Source organism: Ochotona curzoniae, unplaced genomic scaffold, assembly GCF_017591425.1.
Source record: "Ochotona curzoniae isolate NIBS_2020 unplaced genomic scaffold, NIBS_Ocur_1.0 contig_1, whole genome shotgun sequence".
Taxonomy (NCBI): Eukaryota; Metazoa; Chordata; class Mammalia; order Lagomorpha; family Ochotonidae; genus Ochotona; species Ochotona curzoniae.
This window is the reverse complement of record NW_024464918.1, coordinates 3,995,167-4,021,073: the sequence shown is the minus strand read 5'-3', so window position 1 is coordinate 4,021,073 and position 25,907 is coordinate 3,995,167. Positions and strand designations below refer to the sequence as shown.

Below are 25,907 nucleotides of genomic sequence, written 5' to 3'. Positions count from 1 at the left end.
AATACCGCAAACCTCTATAGACAAAGTCCTAAACGATTCATGCCCAGATAAGGAAGGCCCAGTGTTCTGAGCAGGACAAGGCCTCCGGAAGCCTTGCTAGGAAGGGCCATTCATCGTCACTGGCACACGAGATCTTGTGCTTTGCAGGACAACCTCCAGCAGGGTTTCACGGCCATGAACACATCCTGTTTCTTCATTCTGGAAGCTGTGGTCTGTCCAGAGGACAGTGGTCAGGTTAATTCTGTCCCTGCCAAGTTCAATACTGTGCCACATAGCCTGGCATGGACAGCAGCTGGGGCAGTGGTGCAACAAACTGATCCTCCACCTGCAATGTTGGCATTCCTTATGGATGCCGGTTTGCGTCCAGCCCGCTCCACTGATGATGTAGCTCTCTAATGGCCTGGAAAGGCAACGTAGGATGGCTCAAAGCTTTGGGCCCCCATACCGACATGGAATTCCAAGCTCCCAGCTGTGGATCATATCAGCTTTGCGCTTGGCAGCCATTTGGGGAGTTAACCAGAGGATGAAAAAACTCTGTATCTCCTTCTCTCTTGTCAACTCTGCCTTTCAAATAAAAAACAAATCTTAAAAGACAAAGAAGCAACAAAATTCACCGAGTACCTGCACCCAGATTTGGTTTCTCAAAGGACCAGGAACTAGAGAGAAAACTTACAGAAAAAAAATGTGTAACTCTTTTCAGAAATAGGAATGCTAAGACCAGTAATCCTGGCACATCAACAAGCCAATCATTCCTCTAACACCAGCATTTAGGCGTCCTTTCCTCTCCACCATGGACCACATCCCCTCCGCTCTCACTCACTAATGCTCACACTGGGTGTCCAGCAAGGCTGGACATCCACCAACCAGGCCCTCTGAAGTGGCAACTGAACCACCTCACTCAGCAAGCACAGAAGACCCCCAGCCTCCCAGGTACCCTTCCACAGCAGGACAAAGGCGGGACTCCCAGCAACCACACAAGGCTGCTCGGCAGATGTTACAACAGCCTCACCAATGCTAAGTGTCGTGAATTTACATTGGAGGGAATTCAGCCCAGTGGCAGATTCTGAGTGATTTCAGAATAAGACGACACAGCCACACAGCTCACTGATGCTCATCTGCATTCTCAACTTTAAAAGGCCTTTATATTTAATATCCTCTAGCCCTTCCAAAATAATCTAGCAGAAGAGTGAAACTGTTTCCTATGCTCGAAAAGAGTGGCAGGTGGACTCGCACCACAGCGTGGAGCCTGTGCCTCTGGGACCTTCTCTGTACATCTGACTGCCACAATCTACATCTTGTGCTCAAGGACGCAGCTCCCACAGGAGGGCACGCTCTTTGTTAGATCAGTCACCCCTCACCTATTCCACAACCCCAATGTCACCTGCTTCCATACCCTTTTTCACTATCAACGAAGGCCAGCGTCAGAGTCAATTGCCTTCAGCTCATCTGAGCAGAAAATATTGTCAATTCTGTTAGAGAAGAGAAAAAGTCAGACCGGTGCCGGCTGGAATCAGGCCCTCTGGAGAGATGAAGATTTGCTGAGATGAGCACACGGGACTCTGTCTCGAGTAGCAGGTTCCACAGTGATTTCATTGTGCCCATGTGCCCTGATGCCCTACGAGCCCACCAGGGTCAACTGCTATTCCTTTCTAGGAACACTTGGCCACAGTGGCTATAGCTTAGATACGCCCTGGAAAACAAGACCTTGTGACTGAGTGTCAACATGGCCAGCTGGCAGGAGGCATGAATGCTGCACTCACCAACAGCCACCTCCAGTCTTACAAATAAAAGGCTCAAGTTGTCTGAAATTGGCATTGCTCACTGGAGTTACTGGTGCTGGCTAACTGGGATATATGATCATTCACTGGAACTTCTGAAAAACACAATCCAGAAGCTGTCTGCATCAGAAAGCACCTGCCCTGATCCATCAGAATGCGCGTAGGCTCCTGCATGCCACCCTGACCTGCAGAAGACAGGTGCTCTGGACCAGGAGGCTAGAATCTGTATCTCAAACAAGGCCCACTGGTGCCGCCTGAGGGTCATAAGCCTGAGACTGCTGCCCTGACACAGCAGTATCTCTCCTTCTCTGGGTATCTCCTCTCATCGTGGCCATGGCTGGTCAGCTGCAGCTTGGCCTCTCCTGCATGGAGTGAGAGTGATTTCATCGACCCAGGAGGACAGGAAGGACACAGCTGTAACAGAACGCAGTGGTCTCTGCCTTCTCCATGCTTTATCTATGTCAAGGTTCCCCAGGCGACACCGGCAGTGAGGTGCTCCTTCCTTTCTCCAAGCTTAAGCATTATCAACAGATCGCACAGCAGTGCTGGCAGTGCCCTCGGTTGTGTGACACACTGCACATCACTCAGACGTGTGCACATGAACTCAACAGTGTGTGGTGCATCCTTCTTCCCTTCCCCCATGGCCCCAAAGAAAAGTACATTGGTAGGATCCAGCAGGAGGGTCTCTGGAGGGACAGTCTCCTAGACACCTAAGAAAACCAAGCTAATCAAGTCTTTTTAGATGTTGGTGCAATACTGCCGAAAGAATTCACAGTAATTCACATCAGTATGTTTCATCCTCCTGAAAATAAACCAGTGTCCTTCCATCTGTCCCTGGGACATGGAGGACAGCCCCACGCATGCCCATGTATGCTCTGAAGTAGCTTTGTACCTACTGCTGCCCCCCTGAATCATGAACCCTGAGGCCCAGAATGTTGTCATTCATCTTTAGCCTCAAAGTCCCCTGCCAACTGAGCAAAGGTGCAGGAGGCGGGGCAAGGGAGAAGCGGACAAGGGACAGCTCTGAGCATCAGTCTCGCTTAAAAACGAAGTCTCACACATGACCACTGTTGGAGACACCCCATGGTGCCCTTACTTCTGCACAGAGCAGAGTGCTGGAACTTGACAGCTCAGGACACTGTACCAGAGTTGGGCAGACAGACGGAGGGAGGCTGACTCAGTGGATCCAGACGCTCAGGAGTAGAACTGGTTTGGATGAGTTTGGGCACAGTGGGCAAAGAAAGTGACATTTCCACAAAACTGATGGCAAGAGAAAGGTACAAAGAAACGGCAGAGGAAGAAGCCACCCTTCCAAGGACCAGAGCCATCTGTGTTCCTCTCTGGCCACAGCTGGCTCACATCCCTGTCCCTGGAATAGTTGCTAGGCTGAAAACAGGGAAAATGTGCTAAGTACGCCAAGGGAGAGCTGGTTACAGAGGGAATGCAAGCACCAACAGGACAGATGCAAATACATCAAGGCTTTCCCACTCCTTGGCTCTGTTCCTCCCCTTGTAGCCCCTGTGTTTTGGGAGGGCTGAGCTCAGGGGCCATCCAGGGAGCCACCTCCTGGCCAGAAACAGGAGTCGGCTCCTCCCACTGCCCCTGAACACTTTCACAGCATCTGTGCCTCTACTTCACTGCACTGTCTTCAGCTGTGTCCACACAACTATCTTTCGACAATTCTTTTCCATCCAGGTCTGTCTTCCTCACTCCATCCCAGCAAAGGCTAGGTGTACAGCTGGCATTTGGAAAACATTTTGGAGCCACCAAACCACCCTGTCCGGCATGAACCACGTGTTACTATTTGGGTTTCCCCAGACCCCACCCTACCTGTTTCGGCTGCACACAGCTACAATCCCTCAAACAAGCACTAACAATCTGGGCCCCAAGAGCATTCTTTGGACGCAAGTAACTAAGCTGTGGCCAACCCTACAAGTATTTTCTGGTTGGTTCTAAAAACCCAACTGGGAGCTTGGGGCATGCCTGGATGCCACAGAGAAGTTACATCCTCTGGGAACTTCCTTAAGAACATGACACCAATATCCCAAAAAACCAAGATGAAAGTGCCAGCACTGGATGCCCTAGGGATCAGGAGAATGCAGGTGCTGGCTAGGCTATGGGCCTCAACAGGGGTACCTTCTCCTTTCTACCCACCAAGCCATCCCCGAACCACACTGCAGGACAAGACAAGGACTTTACCTCTTGAGAGGGAGAGAGGTAACTGGATCAGGACTCAGCATGAAAGAACAGGGCTTCTTCAACCTAACAGAGAGCCCTCCTGAGGAGGACACTTGGGGCAGCTGGACCAAACCTCCTGCCGGAGATTTCAGCATGAAAGGTGCTGGTCACAGGGCAAAATCCAGCAACCACATGAAAGATGCTGGGAAGGTCTTCTTTGGCAGGAGCTGCAAATGGAAGACAACAGAAAGGGCCACACGAAACCACCCATCTGTCCAGCCTGGCAGGCCAAGGAGGGACAGCAAGCTCAAGAACCAGGAAACAAATGTCCTCAATATGTTGCTGAGATGGAAAACCAAGAGCATCACAGTCACGTGCCCAGAGACACTCAGGTCCCAGGTGAAAGAGGAGTGGGCCTAAGGGAAACAGTTGGAGGACAGTCACACCTGCCACCCACAAGCCAGGAGCACCTGCTGGGTGCAACAGGCTTATCCAGTGCTCTCCTAAAATCCCACCAAGCAAACACTACTACTCCAGTCTTACAGGTGAGGAATCTAATGCTACAGGCAAAGAATCCAAACTGAAAATTTGCCAAGTCCGAACTCTGAACTAAAGGTTAAGAGGAAGCACATAGGCATGACCTGATCCAGGCTCAGAGAACTTTACATGAGCATGAGCCTGAATCATGAGGGAGCTGTGTTTGTCAGGTTCCCCATCTGTCATCATCCATCCCCAGTGCCAGTTAGCAGTTGAATGACATATACTTATCCAAAGATGGTCTGACTCATGGGGTCAGCACTCTGCACTGAGTCTTTCCTCCAGCCCCCAGACAGATCTGAGGCCTAGGACAAGCTAAACTGGGATGGTTCACTCATTCACCGAGCAGCTCTCAGAATTAAAAGCTGGGAATATAGCAATGTGTCCTACAAAGAATTACACAGTTGTGACATTCTAAAAGATGGGATTAGATTTTAAGATCCTTTTGGCAATGTGTGACACCTGCCAAAGACTATCAAAGCCTAAGTACCTATTACGCTCCTAGAAGTTTCCCCTTCCCAGCAGTCATCCACGAGGCATGCTTAGAGTACAGTTCAAATCAACAAAGTGCTATTGAGCAAGGTCCTGCTGTGTGCAAGGCAAGCTAAGACTTAAGCTGTTACTTCAGGAAACACCCAACTACCAAAGCAGCTGAAATATAAATACACCCAACTATAAACAAAGGAGTAACACCTGAAAGTGCTGTAAGACTTAATATTAATGGAACTATACTCTCATTATTGAACATCAAGCCAGATACTCTAAGTTACACATTCAGCAATTTACTCATCATGCCAACCCTGTGAGGCTATGGACATCTGTTGGCACTTGCTCACCAGGCAATCACTTTCTAACAAGGAGCTACTAATCAACCATCTCTAAGCCATGAGACCAAGCTTCCAACACAAAGCCGGGGAAATGGCAGTGACGGCTCAATTGTTACATCCCTGCCACCCATATGGGGGCTTGGGTTGAGTATTTGGCTCCCAGCTTCTACCTGGTTCAACCCAACCTGCTATGGGCCTTTAAGATGTGTGTGAATCAGTGGATAAAAGCTCTGTGTCATTTCTTTCTGTCACCCACTCTGTTAATAAAATGGCACATATCACATTGTGTCAAATATGGAACAAGAAAAACCTTGTGTAAAATGTTTAGCCTCTTAAAAAGAATTTCTTTGGTGCATAATTATCTCACCTGGAGATATAAAACCAAGTGAGAGTTTGAATCTGAAGAATTGCTCATCTCAGCACAGAGCTAAATGAGTCATCCTGAATGTGACCAAGTTTAGAAGTGTGTTTGCTTTGACATATGTAATATTCAGGAAGTAAATATGAAATTATTATAAAATATCTCATTTCTTTGTCCCAAGTGAGAAAAACTCATTGAGCTGGTGATTACGTCCTATTTATCTAGAGATGTATTATGGGCCCAATTACCCATCTGGAGCTACTTCTTGGTTTTCCTGTAAGGTTTATTTATTTATTTGGAAGGTAGAGTAAGAGAGAGAGGGGGACGGGTAGAGACAGACAGACAACCCAGCCTCTGGATCACTCTCCAGATGGCCACAACGACCAGGGCTGGGCAAGCTCCAAGATGCAGCCCAGAACTCCATCCAGGCACCCCGGTACTTGGGTTATCTTCTGCTGACTCTGCTGGCCTTGAGTGGGGAGCTGAACCAAAAGCCACAGGACTCCAACTGGAGCTGCGATATGGGATGCTGGCATCACAAGCAGTGGTTTCACCGGGTGCATCCCAAGGCCAGACCTACGTGTTGATTTGAAAAATCACTCCATGAGAATAAATGAAAGGACAGATGCCCTGGGCAATGAGGTCCAGCTGAAGTTCAGCTGGGCAGGCAACAGCCAGGGAAGACCACATGGGCAGCAGGCTCTGCCACCCTCACCAGAACTCACAGGCTTTCTCTGACCATAACAAACTGAGGGTGAGTGTGAGAGGTCCAGAATGTTCTCAGGCCTGTCAGCTTTCACACTGCCCCTTATCATGGTTCCTGCAAAGTAATTATATCTACCAATGGCATTCTGGCACGAAGGATTTAAGATAGTGGGTTCATTAAAGTGTGAAGATCACAAACTCATTTGTGTCACCTCAAACCTGTTTAATCAAAATGATTTTCTGCTACTCTCAATTACACATCAAGTTTCCGTAGTGACAGATTAATGGCTGATCCATAAGCCACGCCCCCTCTCTTGTCACCAGTCCGGGCCGACTAAGCCAGCGACAGCTCCATCAGCAAGCCCCACTGGTCCGTCAGATTCATTATGGCTGAGGCGTTCAGATGCAGTGAGCACATCAGATGGCTTTGAGCCATCCCAGTTCTGAGACAGAGGCCGCCCATCCCCACAGAGCACACAGGAGGAACACGTGTCATTCTCTTTAGAATTACAAACCCAGGGCCCTGTGCGCTGTAAGAGAAATGCCAGCCAAGGCAACACTTGTGATTCTTTGGGCCTGCTACAGGTAATTATCCTGGAGTTAAATGTCAGGCCGAGTTTTCATGTGTGCCAAAGAAAGAAAATGTCATGTTTAGTGTAAGCAACAATATTGTGTTCTTCAAATCAGAGGCTCATGATTAGGAGAAGGAAGCCCTGACCTGACCCCCACACTAAACGGAGTCCACCTTGTCACCCGTCTCGCAGTGTCAGGCTGCTCATTAATTGCCCTCTGATGTAAACCACGGAAGATGTGTAGTGTAGGATCAATACAGGCTGATTCCCAAAGCCACTGGACTCTTGCCTGGCTGCTGTGTGCATGGAGAACCGTGACTCAGATGGGCCTGATTCCAGCCCAGGCCCCTCTGCAGCCCAGCTCCTCAATGGAAGGACAGACTCTACCATCCAGTCAACAGGAGACTGTAAAAGTACCCTAGGATGGTTAGTGATCTTCAACGAGAAATATACACTGAAAACAGCTTAAACAATGCCTAGCGCTAAATACCTCGTAAGTGTTGGTAGCTCTCCCTTTGTGCAATGCCTTCATCTTTCAAGTGCACCCAGCAAATGTGAGGGGAATACATCTAAAGAGTCAGGGGAGACTCAGAAAAGGCTCCTGGCCCCCGGCTTCAGATCGGCTCAGCTCTGGACACTGCGGCCGCTTGGAAGCATCACACGGAAGATCTTGCTCTCGGTCTCTCTTCCTCCCTATATATCTGGCTTTGCAATAAAAATAAGTAAATCTTACCAAAAAAAAGAGAGAAAGTCAGGTGTAAGTCTTGAAGTTAAATGCTTGCATCCAGCAGACAAGAAGCTACAGAGAAGATGATGCACTCTCCCTCGGAGCTCCCCATCCTGTGTGGGGAGGCACGAATGCCCTGATGAAGCTAAGAACGAGCAGAGAACATTTCCTCACCACTTACGCAAAGCCAATGCTCATCTTGACCCTTCAACCTCCAGCCTGGAGGAGTTAAGATTTCTGACAGCTGAGATGAAAAATTATCGCACAACATCTGCCTTCTTCATCATCTCCTTTTTAATATTTCATTTGTGCAGAAAGTCTGGATTCCATCTGGCAAAAACATCTCAATTACCAGTGCTTATAAAAGAATAATGACCAGAGTAACAGAAGCACAAATACAGCATGGTAGCCTAGTGGCCAAAGTCCTCGCCTTGCATGCACCGGAATCCCATACATGCATACATCCCGGTTCATGTCCTGGCTGCTCCACTTCCCATCCAGCTCCCTGCCTGTGGCCTGGAAAAGCAGTCAAGGACGGCCTAAAGCCTTGGGACCCTGCACCCGCGTGGGAGACCCGGAAGAGCTCCTGGCTTCGGATCCACTCAGCTCTGGTTGTTGTGGCCACTTGGGGAGTGAACCAGTGGATAGAAGATCTTTCTATTTCACCTTCTCTCTGTAAATCGACTTTCCAATAAAAATAAATAAATCTTGAAAAAAAAACTTGAAGTCTCTCTAAACACACACACACACACACACTTGAATGCTATAGTTATTTCTCCTGGGTCCACAACTGTAAACTACAAGCCAGGAAGCAGCTCTGAGGGGGAAGGAGGTGGGAATGTGAGGAATCAGGATTCAAAGACCCAGGACACAGCGCAGTGAGCAGAGGATCCAAACTATCCCGCCAACGTCTAGACCACCCAACAGCTCCCACCATCACACCCACTTCCAACTAACCCAATCACAGCCCACAATTCTGTTTAAAAAAATTTTTTTTATCAATTTCCCAAGTCGAAACATTGTTTCTATCTCAGTAACTCTCTTCCAAATGCAACAAAGGGAGTAGGCAGGGAAAAGTATTTTTTTCTTTTACAGTGAATTTCAGAAATTGACAAACATCGTAACTCATGGTAATCTCAGGACTCTGCCTTTCAAGTTATCCACAAGCAGCAGCTTCAACAACACAACTGAAACAAAGCAGCCACAGAGCATTGGCAACCCCAGGCACATGAAAACCATCAGGCTGGATGAGCACCTGCAACCCTGCTGGGCTTTATCCATTCTCCACTGCATTGTTCCCCCATGAAAAGCCTGTGTTGACTGCCTGGTCCCAGGGGAGCCATGCTGCTATGGTTACCCCAAGAAAAGGCACCACCTGAAGACAATAGGCTTGCTCAAAAGCACAACCTGGTCTGGGTTGCACAAAACTTGCAAGAGGTTGAAGACGTGCAATCTTGTTCAAGCTGCTGTTGGTATTAGGAGACTCTAGAAAGCACAGAAAATGGTTAACTGAAGACATTTCAGATTCTGAAAAAGTTTCAGATGGTTTCAGTGGCATACTGGATCAAAATTTTGTTAACTGCATGTTCCTCAGGTGGGCACAGAGGCTCAGCAGCTGAAGCTGCCACTTGGGGACACCTGCTGCCCACACTGGAGCATCCGAAATCCATCCTCTCCCTCTGTTTCTGATTCACCTTCTTGCCAACGCAGCTGGGAGGCAGCAGGTAGCAGCTCACGTACTTGAGTCCCTGCCACCCGTGTGGGGGACCCACACACACCAAGTTCCTGGTTCCTCAATCCAACGTAGTGCAGCCCTGGCTGTTCTACACAATGGGGGGGGGGGGGGAGTGAAGCAGCAGACGGAAGGAAGCTCTACCAGCTCTGCCTCCCAAATAACAATTGAATCTTTTAAAAAAAGAGAGATGTTGCTAAGATTATTTTTTAATATATAAAAATGCTTCCAAAACAAACCAACACCAGTAGCACACTGGGGCACAAATGCATTTCTCTCTGTGTTCAGCCCTGGACAGTTTCTAACCATAAGGAAGTACTCCCTATACTAACGCCCCAAGAACTACCTCACGAGTCGGCTTCTGCTAGGACGGACTCCCAGTACTGAACCCCGAGCAGCACAGTCAGGGGCCCCACGGTGCAGCCTACTACTATCTTTCAGCAACCACCCAGGTGGACTTCACCTTCAGCCAAGGTTCCAAAAGCAGTGACCCAAGGCTTAATATATATCACCGCCACCCGGAAGACAAATGAGAAAAGAGAAGCCTGATTTTTTAACATGGAAAGCTCAACAGGAATTAGAGATAGCAACTAGTTTACAATGCACAGAGAATAGGAAACCTCAAACACACACAGAAAAGCACAGCAAACAGTTCTCTAACCAAAAGCCGATGAGCTCAAGCGTCCTCAGCCCGGCCCCACACCGGCACAGGCCTGGTGTCTCCGGGAGAGTCCAATGTCTGCCCTGGCCCTTAATTCCACCTCAAATCCGTGAATAAAAAGAAAAGCAACTCGTTTCTCTCCCAGTCAGGTGCACGAACGCCGGCACCTGGGTCTGGGCAACGTTGTGAGCGCTGGGCAAAGACAGCCAAGACTGCTATCGGAAGACAAGGGCAGGACGTGAGGAAAGGGGGGTTCAGAGCCAGGCCAGGGGTGACAGACACACCTTCAAGCAAAAGGGCCCCAAGAGGCGCTCCACAACAACACCCGGATTCCTCCAGTTCCTAGGACCCTCTCTCCTTACGGTGAGTATCCAGAGAACGGCGCTAAGATGAATCCAGTGGATGAACACACACACACCAGGCTTTGTCTATGGCTCAATGTGTTCTCTTTAACATGTAATTAAAAACACTGGTTTCATACCTAACATTGTTCTTTAAACAAGTAAACAAGCAGGGCTTCAGAACACAGAAGCCTTCCTCTACTTCGCTCTTAGCACGCTCTGGACAGCTGCACAGACAGGAATTCCTAACGATGAGACGATAAACTACGGTAGCTGCAAGTGCGGGAGAAGGGCACGGCTCTGGCCGCCGGGAAAGAGCCCGGTGGCGGCTTCCACCACACAGAGCCGACGCCATCTGCTGGACCCACGGCACCGGGTACCTCCTGCTGCCTTCTCCCTGGGGCCACCTGCAGAGCGGGGCCGGCCCTGGGGCAGACACTGGCAGCCCCAGCGCCACCGGGAGCTCAGGAACGACTCTGTCCCCGCCCAGGTCCCGGGCAGTAACCTCACCTTCCGTTTCCTGGAAGACCCCAAGGACCAAAGCCGTAACTTTGCTCTCCATCCTGACATCCCCTTCGCCCCAGTGTCTGTCATGCCCAGGGCTACGACACCAGCCCACCTTCTCTCACAGCGGCGACACCTACCTCACCCTCACCCCGCGAGCCCTTCGCTACCCCCAGAGAGGGTCTCCGGGCGCCGGACAATGCCAACCCTCACCCCAGGACGCGCCCCCGGGGTCCGCCGCAGGTGTTGGCTCAGCCGCCTTCCTCGCGGCCCCAGCCCCGCCCTCGGACTGCAAATACGCACACCTGGGCCACGGCTAACGGGCCGGAGCCGCGAGCCTGGCAAGTTCCGAAAGTTGCTCGCCAGCAGGACGCGCGGCCCACGGCCTGGGTGCGAGGCCTGCCCCTGCCCCCTCCCCGGGCTCCCTCGCCCCGCCGCGCCGCGCCGCACTCACGTCTCGGAAGCGGTTCCAGTACTTGTCGCGGTCGTACTGGGACACGGTGCTCAGCCACTGGTCGTTGTCTAGGAAATTGCCGTGGTTGGGGCCCGCGCCTCGGGCGAGCGCGTCCAGGTGCCGGCTTTCCACTTGGAGGAAGCACCACGCGGCTGCAGCCGCCAGCACGGCGACCGCGGGCATCTGCGGGACAGGGCACGGGCTGTGAGCCGGGCGTGGAGGGCGGCAGGCCCGGAGCCACCCCCTCGCCCCGGGCTCCACTCCCGCGCCGGGGCACGGCGGGCGGGGCCGTCCTCGCACCCCAACGCCCCCGGGGCGCCGCGAGCCGGGGAACCCCGTTCTGGCCGACCAGGCTGCGTCACACGCTGGCGGCGGCTGTCGAACTACACGGGACCCCTCCGCCCGGCGCCCCGGGTGCCCCCCGGCACGGCCCGTCTCCGACCGCGGGCTCCGGGACCCCTCCCGGACAGCCGCGCTCCACCGGACGGACCCGGCGCTTCGGGGCTTGGAGGGGACCGGGCTCCGAGCTGCAGCCCGGGCGCTGGCGACTGGGGCTGAAGGGTACCCCACAGCTGGTGCTGATGGTGGCGAGGGGGTCTCCGCGCGTAGCCCAGGGCGCGTCTCTCTTCGCTGCCCCGCGCGCGGCCTCGGCCCCGGCCCCAGGCCCTGACCCTGCCCGCTCCGGGGGCACGGCGGCCAGGTCCCAAGTACGCCAAGTTGAGGCGCAGGGGTCACGCGGGGGCGCTGTACCTTGGGGTGGGTGGATGGGGAGCGGCCCGGGTCCCCGCGTCCGAGTGCTCGAGCTCGTGTGGGGCGGTCGCGGAGGAGGCTGGTGGCCGGCTCGCTGCCCTGCACGCCCGCCGCGCGTCCGGCCGCTTTGTGAGCCCGCAGCGCTCTGGCTGCGCTCGCTCCCCGGCTCGGGCGCGGCGGAGCAGCCGGGCGGGGGGAGCGCGAGCCGAGGCCTCTGGCGTCCCCTGGCGGCCGCGCGCTGCCGTGCGGCTCTGCCCCGTTCTGGCCGGGAACTCTGGTCGGTGGTACGGCACCTGTTAAGGCAAGAGCCCAGGGAAAAACATGAGGACGCCAGACACTGTTGGTGGCGTTCTGGAAAGGAGGGTAAGTCAGCATCGCCTTCGTAGGCAGAGGAAAGAGTTGCTTGGAAAAAAGCAAACCCCGACCTCTAATTAACAGCTCCCCAGGTGCTTAGGCACAATCCATTGAGGATGGGGAATGGCTGTGCTGCCCCTCCCCCCCACACACACACACTCACCTGAGTGTCTGACCTCCCGGGCCAGGTACTCCACGCCCACCACTTCCAGTCTCCAACCCAGCCCTGTGCTTCCAGACCCTGTGCCCCTTGAGAACCTGGCCCCACAGAGCCAGCCTGTTGGGCTCTGCCAGGGGCAGCAGGAGAGAGGAGAGAACTACAGCAGTCCTCAGGTCAGGACCCAAGGGAAGATGCCGGTGGCTAACCTGGCCCCCGCCCCCACCTCCTTCCCCAATTCTTAGCCAAGCAGCGTTAAATGACATAACACCCTCACAGGCCATGGGACAGGGGACGCTTACCTGTCGCCTCCCTCCGTGAGATTTCACCCTGAGAATCCCACACTCCTGCACGCTCTTTGGAAAAACACACCTAGCCACACCCAATAAGAACTTGAAACTTCATGTCTTCCTGAACATCAAATTTGCAGCTACAGCGAGTCCCCCCGCCAACCACACACATTTGCTTCAGTCCGACATGGCTGCCTCTCCCCATTCCTTCTCTAAAATCCTGGCATTGGGTCTGGACCCTGCAGAGACGGGCTGCCTCCAGCACTGGACACTCACCTGCCTCAGCCACTGTCCACATGGCCGTCCTTGTTGCCTGTCCCTCCTCACTTCTGCAGAGATGCCTGCTGAGCCCAAGGGCTGGGCCAGGATCCCCCGCTGCTCCTGCCTCAGGCTCCTGGCACTGCAGCCCATCCTTTAACCTTGCCCCCAGCTGGAGGCCTATGTTCACCAAAACCAAACTCCGACACCTTCCTGTGACCAGCCAGCCACTCTTTCTCACGGTTATGCCCGCTCTGCTTGTCTTCCCCCTTAGTGTCTGTGCCTGCAGCAGCCCTTCCCCTACCCGTCACAGGCCACCTCCCTCTTGGCTATTGGAGCTCACCTAGAATGTCACCACTTCCTTGAAGCCTTCCCTGACCACCTTACCTAAAATAGGACCTGGCATTGTAGCAGATCAGGTCAAGACACCACCTGGGACACCCACATTCCCATATGGGCGCTGGTTCAAGTCCCGGCTACTCCACTCTCAATCCAGCTCTCTGTTAATGTGCCTGGGAAAGCAGGCCCCCCAGCTCCCAGGTGGGAGAGCAGAAGAAGCTTCAGAGTCCTGACTTTAGCCTGGCCCAGCCCCTGCCATGGCAGCCATCTCTCTGCCTCCAACTCTGATTTTCAAGCAAATACCAAGAGGACAAGCATGTGGTCTTCTTCCCTCCTGTCTCTCCACTTGACATTTGGTAGGCGCTCAGGACTGACTCAGTGATTGGATGAATGAATGAATGAATGAATGAATGAAGCAAACCTCACAACCCTTACGGCATCCTGACCCTGGGAAACAAACTGTCCAGGGCTTTCTCCTTCAGGTGCCCTGAAGCCCCTGGCCTGCAGGTACCAGCCCGGTTTTACTGAGAGAACCTGTCTCCACTTGGATCAGAGTGCACCTGCTCTTGGCTACGCTTCAAGTTCACAACTAGCAGAGTGGGAGGGGCAGCTTGAGCAGCGAGGCCCTGGGCTGGTGTGGGGGTGCTGGCTGGGCCCCGAGCTGAGAAAGGACGTAACCTTGGAGTTTGGAAGTTGGAGATCTGCCACCAGCCCTGCCAGTGCTTGGGGAAGAGACGTCAGGTTGATTTGGCTGTGGGAAGCACCCGGGACCAAAATCAATACCAAGCTTGGGGCTGTATTTCTGCTTTTCGCTGGCTTACGCACAACTTTAATAACTCCTTGTTTTAACATAGGTCTTATTTCTAGAGAGCACCCCCATGTGTTTTATTTTCAGTGTAATGGGTCTTCTAACACCTGCTCCTTGGTTGTCTGAAGCCGACATTAACCGTGACCACGCTTAGCTGAGGTGCAGGAGCACAGGGAGGTTAGCCAGCATGCCATGGCAAGAAGGCAGGGTCTCAGTCCTCCTCTCTCGCCAAGGACTCCCCTAGTGCTTAAGAAGCATCCGATATGTGGTAGCTGCACAAGGAGCCCTGTGCATGGACTCACCTCCCACCTAGAAGGAAGGAAGATCCTAGGCTCATGCTGGCTCTTTTCATGCAAAACAGCCTTGGCCGTCCGTACTTCCAGGTGCTGTGCAGGCCTGAGTGTGATCCTGGAATATATCCTGGGCTCTAAGAGCAGGAATGAAGCAGACACCTTTCCTGGCATCAGCATAAACTCCCCCAGCTCCTCAACATTGGCTCAACCGGCAGGAACATATCACCTTCACCTGCCCGTGTGCACAGGTGGACACCTCCTTCCCTTCCTTGTAGCCATCCTCACCCCCAACCCACCTACCTCCCTGCTGTCTTATCCACATGCACAGCCATGGGAAAAGGGTGACCTAACCCAGGAGGAACTGATCTTAAGTCCAGGAAATGCACATGACCCCCACAAAGCGTCATGATCAAGAAACTACTCAGCTCAGAGGATGCCACCGAGCAAGGAGTCTTAGGAGTGACGATGTCACTACATTGCAGGACCCATCTGACAGACACAGCATGTGCCATATCCCAAGCAAATGGAAGGGTCGTGACCTGACCCAACACCCCTAGCACTCAGCCCCTCACTACCATGTCCCACTGTGCAGCAGTGTCCCCTCCCCTCCAATGTTAGATTGATTCACACAGCAGAGTAAAGTCGGTGTGTGGTGTTTGGACTCTGAGGAATGTTTTATACATGATGACAAACTACAATCAGAATTTGTTCCCATGGAAGGCATTCAATAGGAAATCACAGATTATTTTCAGTGTTGATGGTATATGCAGCAACAGGCCTCGACAGTACAACATACAACATGGAGCATGGTTCCAAAAGATTTGATGTGGCTTGTAGTCCATGGTGATGAAGGAAGCGTAAGACAGCCCAGGAGCCATGGGTCCGGTCATCCCTTGGGAACCCCAAGCCCCTCTCCATGCCCCCTCCACACACACCTCTCACAGGTGCATGGCGAGAGGGGGTTGGGTTGTATCATGCTATTGTAATCCACCACTGTGGTCATCTAGGCAGAGCCCTGTACTGACATGACACCAAGCCTTTCACGGACTTCTGCATGTGTGCAAAGACATCAGGCCTGGGAGAAGAGGGGCTGGCTGCTCTGAAGGACACAGCCTCAGAATTTCTGACTTGCTCTTTGAACAGTCAGCGATGAACAGGTCCTTTGGGCCAGATCAGCTGATGTTGGGGACACAGCCGGCGACTGAGATGCAGGGTCCCCTGCCTTTGGGGAGCTTCTTCTCACAGGGAGGATCTAAAAACTGTTGGCAGCACTAGAGACCAGGGCTCGACCCAACTCTAATGTCTGACTCTGTGCAGCTGAGGGTTCCAATATGTGCCTCTACCTGCTATTCTCCCATGACTGAAAACATCGCTGCAGTCGGTAGGTTGCCATTGCTTGTCAGAGTCATCCTATTTCAGAGAAGCTAAGGCAGCGTGCCTCTTGGGATCCATAACATGACACAGTGCTTGCCTCATAGGTTTAGCAGCAGGGCTAAACAAGGCTACATGTGTCATGTCCTTAAAACACAGTCTCACGCCAAACCAACTCCATGAGTGCTCGTGTGCTGAGCTGAGAGCTCCTCACCCAGCCCCACGGCGAAGAGGCCAGCAGCGTCCCACTTGATGGTGGAGGACACTGGGCTTGGGAGGAGCGGGAGCTCTCAGGACGCAGGCACTGTGTTCATGTAAAGAGAAACGCACCCAGGTGTTGATGCCAGCCTGTGGTCATACTACAAATCTTACAGGTAGGCTGGTGGGCATCTCCTGCTCTGTCAGGTCCAATGCCAGGTCCCCAACTTTACATGACCTTTTGGTTTGGGTAGGATGCACATTCATACCTTGGGGAGTGAGAGGTCAGTGAGTGCTGACTCCACAGAGGGCGTGGCTGTGCCCACAAAGAGGCTCTGGCATAGCAAAGATCCCAAAGCTGAAAGCAAAATGGAGTTCCCGATCAAGGAAGTTCTCCAAGAAGCTTTAAAAAAAAAAAGAAGAATTATCCATCTCCATCGGAAAGTCAGATCTACAGAAAGAAGGAGAGACAGAAAGATCCTCCATCCACTGATCCACCCAAGTGGCCACAACAGCCAGATCTGAGCCAATCCAAAGGAAGGAGCCAGGAGCCTTAGCCCCAGAGTCCTCTACACAAGTATAAGGCCCCAAGGCCTTGGTTCATCCTCCACCCTTCTTCTAGGCCAAAGCAGAGAGCTGGCTGGGAAGCAGAGCAACCAGGACACAAACCAGCATCCACATGGGATCCCAGCGCATGCAAGGAGAAAACTTTAGCCACTAGGCCACCGCACCAGGCCCTCTGAGAAGCTTTTAAGGCAGGATGGAAGTAGGAGTGTAGAACTGGAGCTAGAGAAATCACACACCATCTGACGGGCCTGGGAAACACAGCCATTGCACCAGGAGCCCAGTCCTGCTGCAGCCTAAGCAAACCCCAGAGGACTTCTTAAATACCCAAGAAACTTGCCTGAACCCTAAACAAGCTTCCTGCAAATATCCTCTACCTGGTTCTTATGGGTCTGTTCACTCCCAGAATTGGAATACAGAGTGCTAGCCTGCCCTTGCACACTGAAGTGAACCAGCTCACGCCCCGGGAATGAGTGATTCTAGCAAGGTGTCCACTCCCTTGTGACTCTTATGGTAAGAACTCCGCATGGCATCTGTTTTCCCAACAGTGGGCAGCACACGATTAGTATCTGTAGGGACAAGCCATGCCGTTGTTACTCTTGTTGCGGAATTGAAACTCGGTGCCCATTGGTTAGCAACACTCCTCTTGTCCCTTCCTTGGCCCCTGGCAACCCCTGTCCTACTCTCTGCTCCTATATTAGACACTTTCTCAGTGAGGTGGTACAGCGTGGTCTGTGGCTCACTTGCCTCACTTAGCCCAATATTTCACTCAGAGTTATTCATATTGATGCACATTGCAGGATTTTCCTCCTTTTCATGGATCATATGTTCCTTATTCACCCTTCGGTGGACATTTAGGTCACTTTCACATCTTGGCTATTGGGGACTCGCACAGCAGTGAACACAGTAACGCTTATGTCTCCTTGAGGTCCTGATTTCAACCCTGTTGGGTAAATAATGCAGCAGTGGGACTGTTCATCATATGGTGGTCTTATTTATGCTTTTTTGGAGGGACTGCACCATTCTGAATTCCCAGCCACAAAGGTCCCAATTTCTCCCTATCCTGACCAACACTGGTTGTCTTGCGTCTTCTTGCCAATAATCGTCGTGACAGGTGCGAGGCGGTATTGATCTGCCTTTCCCTGATCCTTAGTGATGCTGAGCATCTGATGGCTGTTTGTGCATCTTCCTGGGAGAATTGTCTATTCAAATCCTTAGCCCGTTCTCAAATCACATTATTGGCCTTTAATTTTTTTACACTTATTTGAGAAGCAGAGAGAGCTTTCACCCCCCAATTCACTGCCCAGATACGCAGAACTACCCCATAAGCCTTAGCCCAAAGCGGGAATTCAATCCAGGTCTCTTACATGGATGTCAGCAGCCAAAGCACTGAAACCATTATCATGCATTATCAGGAAACTGCATTCAGGATCAGAAGCTAAGACTCCAATATCATGGGCATCCTAACCAGTGAGTTGGCACTAGGCCAAATGCCAACCCTGAGTTACTGTGTGGTGGGGTCTGCTGTATATTTTGGAAGGAAGTCTTCATCTTATGCTAGACTAGTCCCAGAGCGCCCCAACAGGCCTCCATCCCTGGGCTACCTACACAGAGCTCTGAGGTTCAGAGCATTCAAATGCTGGCTCTGCCTGCCAGTAGATATGGCCTCTCAGGCCAGTTGTTTAACCTTGCTGGTCTCATCTGCTTCCCTGCAAAGTGCAGGATAGAATGCAACACCTTGCTTGGTGTCTGCTCGGGAAATACAAAATGGCAGTGTCGCTGCTGCTCTTTTAAGATGTACTCAACCTACTGTGCAGTTTCTTAAGTCTCACGTGGGAAGCTTGCACGTGCAGGTCGGTTCACTCCCTGCCGATCTGAGATGTGTGTTCATGCTCAGAGAGACTGTAACTACTTCTACACTCATCTCCACTTTTTTTTCCTGAAGGTGAACCTCTTGGGAAGAATTTGCCTGGTTACCCACACGCTTGCACATAATTCACAGATGCCTACAACTATGAAAGACATCCTTAGGCGATTTGCAAGTTAAATTTGTATCATTTCACTCAAGACAGGAAGTGAAGTGGGAATTCTCAAACCAAAAAGAACTGCAGGGAAGACAGCAGGGGTCCCCCAGAAATTAGTTCTCCCAACATCTTGGGTGGGAGAACATGCACTTCAAGAATTTAGCATCTGCCCACAAAGCAATTTTATGCAAGGCACTAAAGTGATGGCTGTAAAATCCAGGTGGCAACATGGGGGAAATGTAGGGTGAAAAAAGGAAAAGCAAGCTACGGGATGGGGTGTAGCACGTGATCACGGCAGGAGGGACAGGAGAAGGCTTGTATCCCAACCCTGGAGACTCCCGGATCCCCACCAAGGACTATCAGCATGGGCACCAAGGACTATATCCCAACTGGCAAGGAGACCACAGAGAAATGGAGTGTCGTTGGAGACCAAGAACTCTGAGGTCATCCACTCTCGTTTAGTACCTTATAGCCATTTTAAGGTGTATAGCAGCCAGTTGTGTATAAACTAAAACTGAAAGGTCAATGAAGTAATCACAGGATGTGGTTAAGAACTTACATTTTCTAACATATTGGTCACTCAGTACCATGTCATTTAACTTCATAAGGTTGTCAACAGTTGTTGATGTTATGTTGTGGCTTTTAATTGGGCAGGATGATATTTTACCAACTCTGCCTTCAGAACAGAGATGGTCTCCCCAAGAAACTGCTGAATTTATCTGGACAATAAGATGCTGGACACTATACAAACTACATGTTTGCTATGAAAGAATTCTGATTGGATTTGAACTGTAATACTGCAACTAGGTGGAGAAATCCACCATGGGAGGAAGGTACAGGGAGGGGTTGGGGGAATCCCAGAGCCTATGAAACTGTGTTATAAAATGAAATGTAATTAAAAAATAAATAAATAAAATAAAGCCTCATCCAACTGTTAAAAAAAAAAGAGCATGTGCTCTGGGGGCAGGTGCTTGTTTGGCCTGCCAGGCAAGATGCCCTTCCCTACCTGAGAGCCTGCCACCGAGTCCTGGTAACAGTTCCAACTCCAGTTTCCTGTTCATGCACTCACAGGGAGACAAGGGCGACAGTTTAAATAGCTGAGTTTCTGCCACCCACACGGAAGAGCTAGACTGAGTTCCCAACTCATGGCCTCAGCCTGGGCTAGTGCAGGTATCTGAGAAGTGAAACAGTGTGTGGTGAGAGCTGTGTGTACCTGCGTCCCGGCTCCAGCAATTCCTGTATGTTCTTCATGGCTTTCCACACATGCTTCCCACTCCATATCTATAAAGATATAGTAAGAACAGCACACACTCATCAGGACATCAACACTGTGAAACCGTATGCAGAGTGCTTTGCATCATAGCTGACACATGGTAAGTGTTCAGTTCATACAAACAAGTACGCTCAGGGAGAAACTGGAGGCTCACTCCTCCTCATCAGTGGGACCCGACCAGCGGAGACTGATGTCCTGGCCACTTTTCTCACTTCTCACTTCCCAAGAAAGTTATGCAGAAAATCAGCCTGGAAGTCACATAGCCCAGGTTCAGTGAACACCAAAGTTTTCAGGCTGTTCCCATGACTCGGTTTTCCACTTTGTGAAATGAAGAGAGGGCCATTGTAGCTCTGCTTCAGCATTCTACCTTGTGTTGAGAGGTCTGGGGTCCCCTTCACATCTATAATAGAAAGTTCTATAGATTTTGGATCAGTTACAAAGAAAACTGTCACGGCTTGAAGAGGATTTGTCTCTCTCAAATCAAGCAGATTTTTCAACCCCAAAGCATCACGTTGATAGTCAGTGAGATTCCAGTGGGTTAAGGCTGGAGGCTGGACCTACCTGGCCAATCATGTAACTGGAGCCTGCCCTCTGAAGGCAGCTCTCTGCTAGGCCACAAAGTTGTATTCCCTGCATCTCTGCTTCCTGAATCACCTAACCATTCCCCATCTGCTTCCTGGGTCACCAAACCATTCCCCCTCTGCCTATGTTCTACTGTCAGATATTAGGCGAATGGGGTCGCCCTGTCTTATCCTGTGAACCTCCAAAGGCTAAGGCAAAATAAACCTTCCTCTCTCCCAAATAATTCCTTCCTGGTATTTTAAAATAGCAAAAACTGAGCACTATGGCACAGCTGGCAAAGCCACCCTCTACAATGTCAGATCCTATGTGTGCGCAAATTCATATCCTAGCTGCTCTACTTTCAACCCAGTTTCATGGTAATGCACCTGGAAAAGCAGCAGAAGATGAATCAAGTGCGTAGGTCCCCTCACCCACATGGAAGATCTGGGGGAATGTATTTGTTCCTTTACTGTTATAATTGGCAATAATAATAATAATAAAATAAAAATTAAAAAACAAAAGCACTCAGGGGACACATATTCCCCTATCTCCTCATGATGACAAGACACAATTACTCTTTGTATTTGCTGGTCTTCTGCTGTGAGAAGTCCCAACCTTAGGTGGAAGCCGTAGCTTTAAATTTGGAGGTAAACTTACAGTGTCTACAGGCTTAAGGTACATAATAGCCTGAAGGGTGCTGCCCTATCCTTGCAGAGGATCATCCTAAACCCGGTATCTCGGCTGTTTCTTCAAGAGGCATTCCAAACCTTGACAAGCCAGCTGCCTTGGGATGGTACAGTAGACAGAAGGGTCTGTAAATCCTATGCGGTGTGCTCACTCATGCACCCACATTTGCTTAAAACACTCCTTGATCCAAGGCAATATAATGTGATACCTCATGTCAGTCGATCAAATCTTAGGGATGTTTCTCCTGGTACAGTAAGACAAATGTGATTCCCAAATGGGTCAGTTATAGCATTTTGCCTATTTCAAGACCGAAAAAATCTGATCCCTAAGGAGCCCTTTGAAGGAGTGGTTGGTACATTAGCCTTAGGAAAAGGAAATCCACCACGATGTTGGAGCCACACATAGCTTTCATCTCTGTCATCATGGTTATTCCAATCACCAGCCCATTTTGTAAGAAATACAGATAGGTGGGCCTGGCGTGATGGCTCTAACAGCTAATTCTACCCCCTTGCAAGTGCCAGAATCCCATACGGGCACTGGTTCATGTCCCAACTGCTCCACTTTCTATCCAGCTCCCTATTTGTGGCCAGGGAGGGCAGTGGAGGATAGCCCAAAGTCTTGGGACCCTGTACCCACATGCGAGATCTTGTTTATTGCTTTGGATTGGCACAGCTCTGGCTGTTGTGGCAATTTCGGGAGTCTCTCCTTCTGTCTGTAAATCTGCTTTTCCAATAAACCTAAATAAATCTTTAAAAAAAAAACACGTATGGGTGTGAGAACATAGATTAGGGTAAGAGCCTACATTTCCCAGCTCTATCTATGGGAAGAGCCAAAAACAACCATGCACCAGTAGCAACAAGCATTCCTGGTACAAAGTCAAAGATCTATTAATAAGAGGAACTAGGACTGCTTGAAGAGTGTTGACTGAAGTGCTGAAGTGGGGAGCATACAAGATAAGCCTGGAACACTTTGTAGTGTCAGAAAAAAAAAAAGAAGTGTTCAAAAAAGGTACAGGCTTATCAAAGGAAGGAGTTCTGGATGAATCAGCTGTGGCATGTCCAGACAATGGAACATTGTTCCGCACTAAAATGAAATGAGCTTACAAGCCATGAAAAGAACTGCAGGGAACTAAAGCGCATGTTACTCCGTGAAAGAAGCCAATCTGAGAAGTCCACAAACTGTACAATTCTAACTACGACGCTTCAGAGAAGGAAAATGTACAGAGACAGTGGAAGGATCAGTGGTTTCCAGGGAAAGAGAGGGGAGGGATAAAAACACAGAGTACAAAGTGTTGTTAAGGCAGTGACACGGCAGTGTGCGACATGTATGATCACGTGGTTGTACAGTTATGCAGAGTGTGCTACACTGAGGTTGAGCACTAACGTAAACTACAGACCGGGCGATTGTGGTCAATACATTCAGTAGGTGGTCGTCAGTTGCAGCACCTGCACCACCCTGAGGGGAGATGCTGACAGTGAGCGAGGCTGGGCATGTGTGAGGGCAGGGAATCGCCAGGAAATCTCTGTATCTTCCATGCTGTTTTGCTGATATCTAAAACTACTGTGGAAAAAAAAAATCTATTGACTAAACAAATAACTGGATTTCATTCTGGTTGAGTCCCTAATGGTCATAAGTGTAAAATTTTTGGAAGCAAAATAATTACAATACTGAATTTGGCCCATAGAATAAAACCATTGAGCAGATAGGGGAGAGGAGACAGCTCTTTCTGACAGCAGAACACATGAGCAAATGTAGAAGTCAGGCAAACAGGAGATCATCCTTGGGCAATGTCTATGATATCAATATTGTCGGTACCCCTCAATTCATGTTGGAGGTGAATTCCTATTATGAGGCATTTAGAGAGTGCAGCTTCATCCAACTCTGGCATTCAGTGGTGGGGATTTGAGGAAGTGATGAGGATCAGATAAGGTCATTGCAGTGGTCAGTCCATGACCGGACTCAGTGGATGAGAAAGCAAAGGCTAGGGAGACACATGTACCATCCCTATTTCCTGTATTGTGATGCCCTGTGACGCTGGAGGACCCTACCTGCAAGGAGCCAGGTGCAAGCTCTGTAACCCCTTATGCAGTGTACTCATTCACACACCCCCTTTTCTTCATAAAGGTATCCTGCCTCAGATATATTGATGAAATAATGGAAATCAGACTAAGACAGCAAACAAATTCTATGCTAATTTTTGACAGGCAAGACCTAGCGATGGACAGTAGATTCAGCAAGGGACAGCTGGGAGAGACTCAGGACTTGCACCATGTCCGAATATCTCCCTGAAAGGTGTCTGCCAACTGACGTGGGAAACCGCCCGAATTACATGAAGAAGGCTGACCACGTCAGCAGGAAAACCTGCTGATGCCATGAATCTTTGAAATCATGCAGGACTTCACTCATTTCCTTGGTGTCCTTGCCAAACAGGCATAACCTCTCACTCAAAACATGAGGATACATCATACAATCCAAGATTGAGAGCATTCTGCAAGATAATTCATCAGTGTTCTTGAAAGCTGCCAAAGTCACAAAAATAAGAAAACTTTAATAACTATTAAAATTGGAAGAGGCTCAAGATAAAGAGCAACTTAATGCAAGATTACAAAGCAGAATTAAGGCATGTGTGGAAAATCAGTGAAATTCAAATGGGGTTATGTTTCAGTTTGTAATATGTCGTCAGAGCCTGCTAGTTCCCTGGTTTTTTTTGTTTTTTGTTTTTTTACTGTGCTAAAATGTGATGCTAATAGTAAGGCAAATTGGGTAGGGGATATAAGTGAAATCATTGTAAACGATTTTACAACTATTCTATAAGTTTGAAATTGATCCCCAAAAAGAACATTCCAAAATCTTAAAAGTAAAATACACATTTTTTGTGTTTTACAAATCAAGTTGCGGGGGTGCGGGGGGAAGAAAAGCTGCAAGCCCCAAATAATCCAGTCTTCACTTAGTGTTACCTAACCAAAGCAAGAGAAATAACTCCAGTAGAAAAATTAAAAATCATGGTCACTCCCTACTCCACACAGAAACTGTATTTAGTCTCTGTGTGCCGTGTGCTTTCATTAGCATGGATAATTGGAAATTGACTGCCTTTAGAAATAATGCCCAGTTTCTCTTTCAGGGTACAACACAAGCTAAATCCCCGGGCAGTGGCCTATGATATTGAATTCAACAGTAATTAAGTTAATGTATCCTATCTTGTGTGTAGAGGTGTAATTCGGGTGGTACAAATCCTTTATTGAACTCAAATTCAATAGCCATGTACAATTTCCGCATTTGTGGTGTGCAGGGGTCACAAGAAAATTACAAAAAGAGACACATTAGCATTATATTCTTATGTAGCTTGTGTGTCTTCAGCCGATACAGCCATTCGTGGGGCACCTTTCATTTGCACAAAGGAAGACGCTCAGATGGGTAAACAGCAGCACATGACACATGTGGTGAACCTGTGGCGTGCTGCCCGCCCCGCCCTCCTGTCTCCTCGGCTAAAGATACCTGGAGCTTCCACCGAGGAACCACCTTCTCCTTGTCTCATCCCACTGAGTCAGAGGGTGGGCAGTCAGCCAGCGCCCTTGTCTCAGGCATGGCCAGTGTGACACTCCATTCTAGGGTGTCTGCTGGCGCTGTTAAGAAGGAGGAGATCTGTTGTCACAAGTCAGAGATGGTCAGACGGTCAGGGATGGCAAGACTGATGAGACTAATGGCAGGGAAGGTGCAGCCAGGCACACTGATCAAAACCTTCCTCCCTTCTTTCTTTCTTCCTTTGATCTCTTTTCAGTGTGAGTTGGCTTCTTCAAACTTTCCACAATAGTAAACAATTACAAATAAAGATTTCCAGACTCCAAACTTGTTATACTCAGAGCCATCTCTAAATCCGCCTGCTTTGTTACATCACTGTCAGCCATCCTCTTTAAAATCATCTTTTCTGCCCCCCCATCTCTCTCCTGGCCTTGCCCCTCACCTCACATCTGGGCCTCCCAGATCAGACAACGGGCCCACCTGTCCTTTTCCTTGGGCAGTTACACATTGGAAATCACAGACTTTGAATCAGCTCTCAGCTCTAAAGTAAATGCGACAAATAAAAACGAAGAGGATCACGGAGGAGGGAAAGCAGGGAGGAAAGATACGCATAGCCATACTGGGGTCGGAAAAGGTGGCCCAGTAGGAAGTGGGTCTGTCTGCTGGCTGTCCTCTTGGCCACCAACCAAGCAGCTCCGTGATCTCCAACAGGGCCGACCCACACAGTGACAACGAGGGCTACGCTAGGTGGGAAAGGAAGCTTTTTCCATCTGTACTGTCTGAATAACATCAGATTACCCTATACAAGAAGGAGTTGCTGGGAATAAATTGATTTTCACAGTGCACAGAGATTGTAGACAAATCTGCACTTACGATTCTGAGGGCCACGATCTATCTGGTAGGGCCTTGGCTTTGTACCTACCCTCCCCCATTAGCCAACCTCCTCCAGGGCAGAAGTCACCTGCCTGCCAGCAGAGAACACCACCAACAATGGCAGCAAATACTCGCCACACATCTACTCCACTCCAAGCACTATCCCAGACTTGCTGAAAACCATAGCTCTAGCCCTGGTCATGGCAAACCC

The 25,907-nt window shown here is 50.1% G+C and overlaps 1 protein-coding gene across 3 annotated transcripts in view; it reads right to left on the bottom strand.

The window, feature by feature from the left end:
- The window catches only part of SPOCK1 (SPARC (osteonectin), cwcv and kazal like domains proteoglycan 1), a 400,415-nt gene extending 388,853 nt beyond the window's left edge, over nucleotides 1-11,562 (bottom strand). For 2 of the 3 annotated variants that reach the window (XM_040981992.1, XM_040981908.1), the window contains exon 1: nucleotides 11,378-11,560. In XM_040981992.1, the coding sequence (XP_040837926.1) occupies nucleotides 11,378-11,560 (183 nt within the window). Of the gene's footprint in view, nucleotides 1-11,377 lie in introns of all 3 variants that reach the window. The other variant, XM_040982062.1, reaches the window with a different exon arrangement.
- Nucleotides 11,563-25,907: the final 14,345 nt, after the last annotated feature.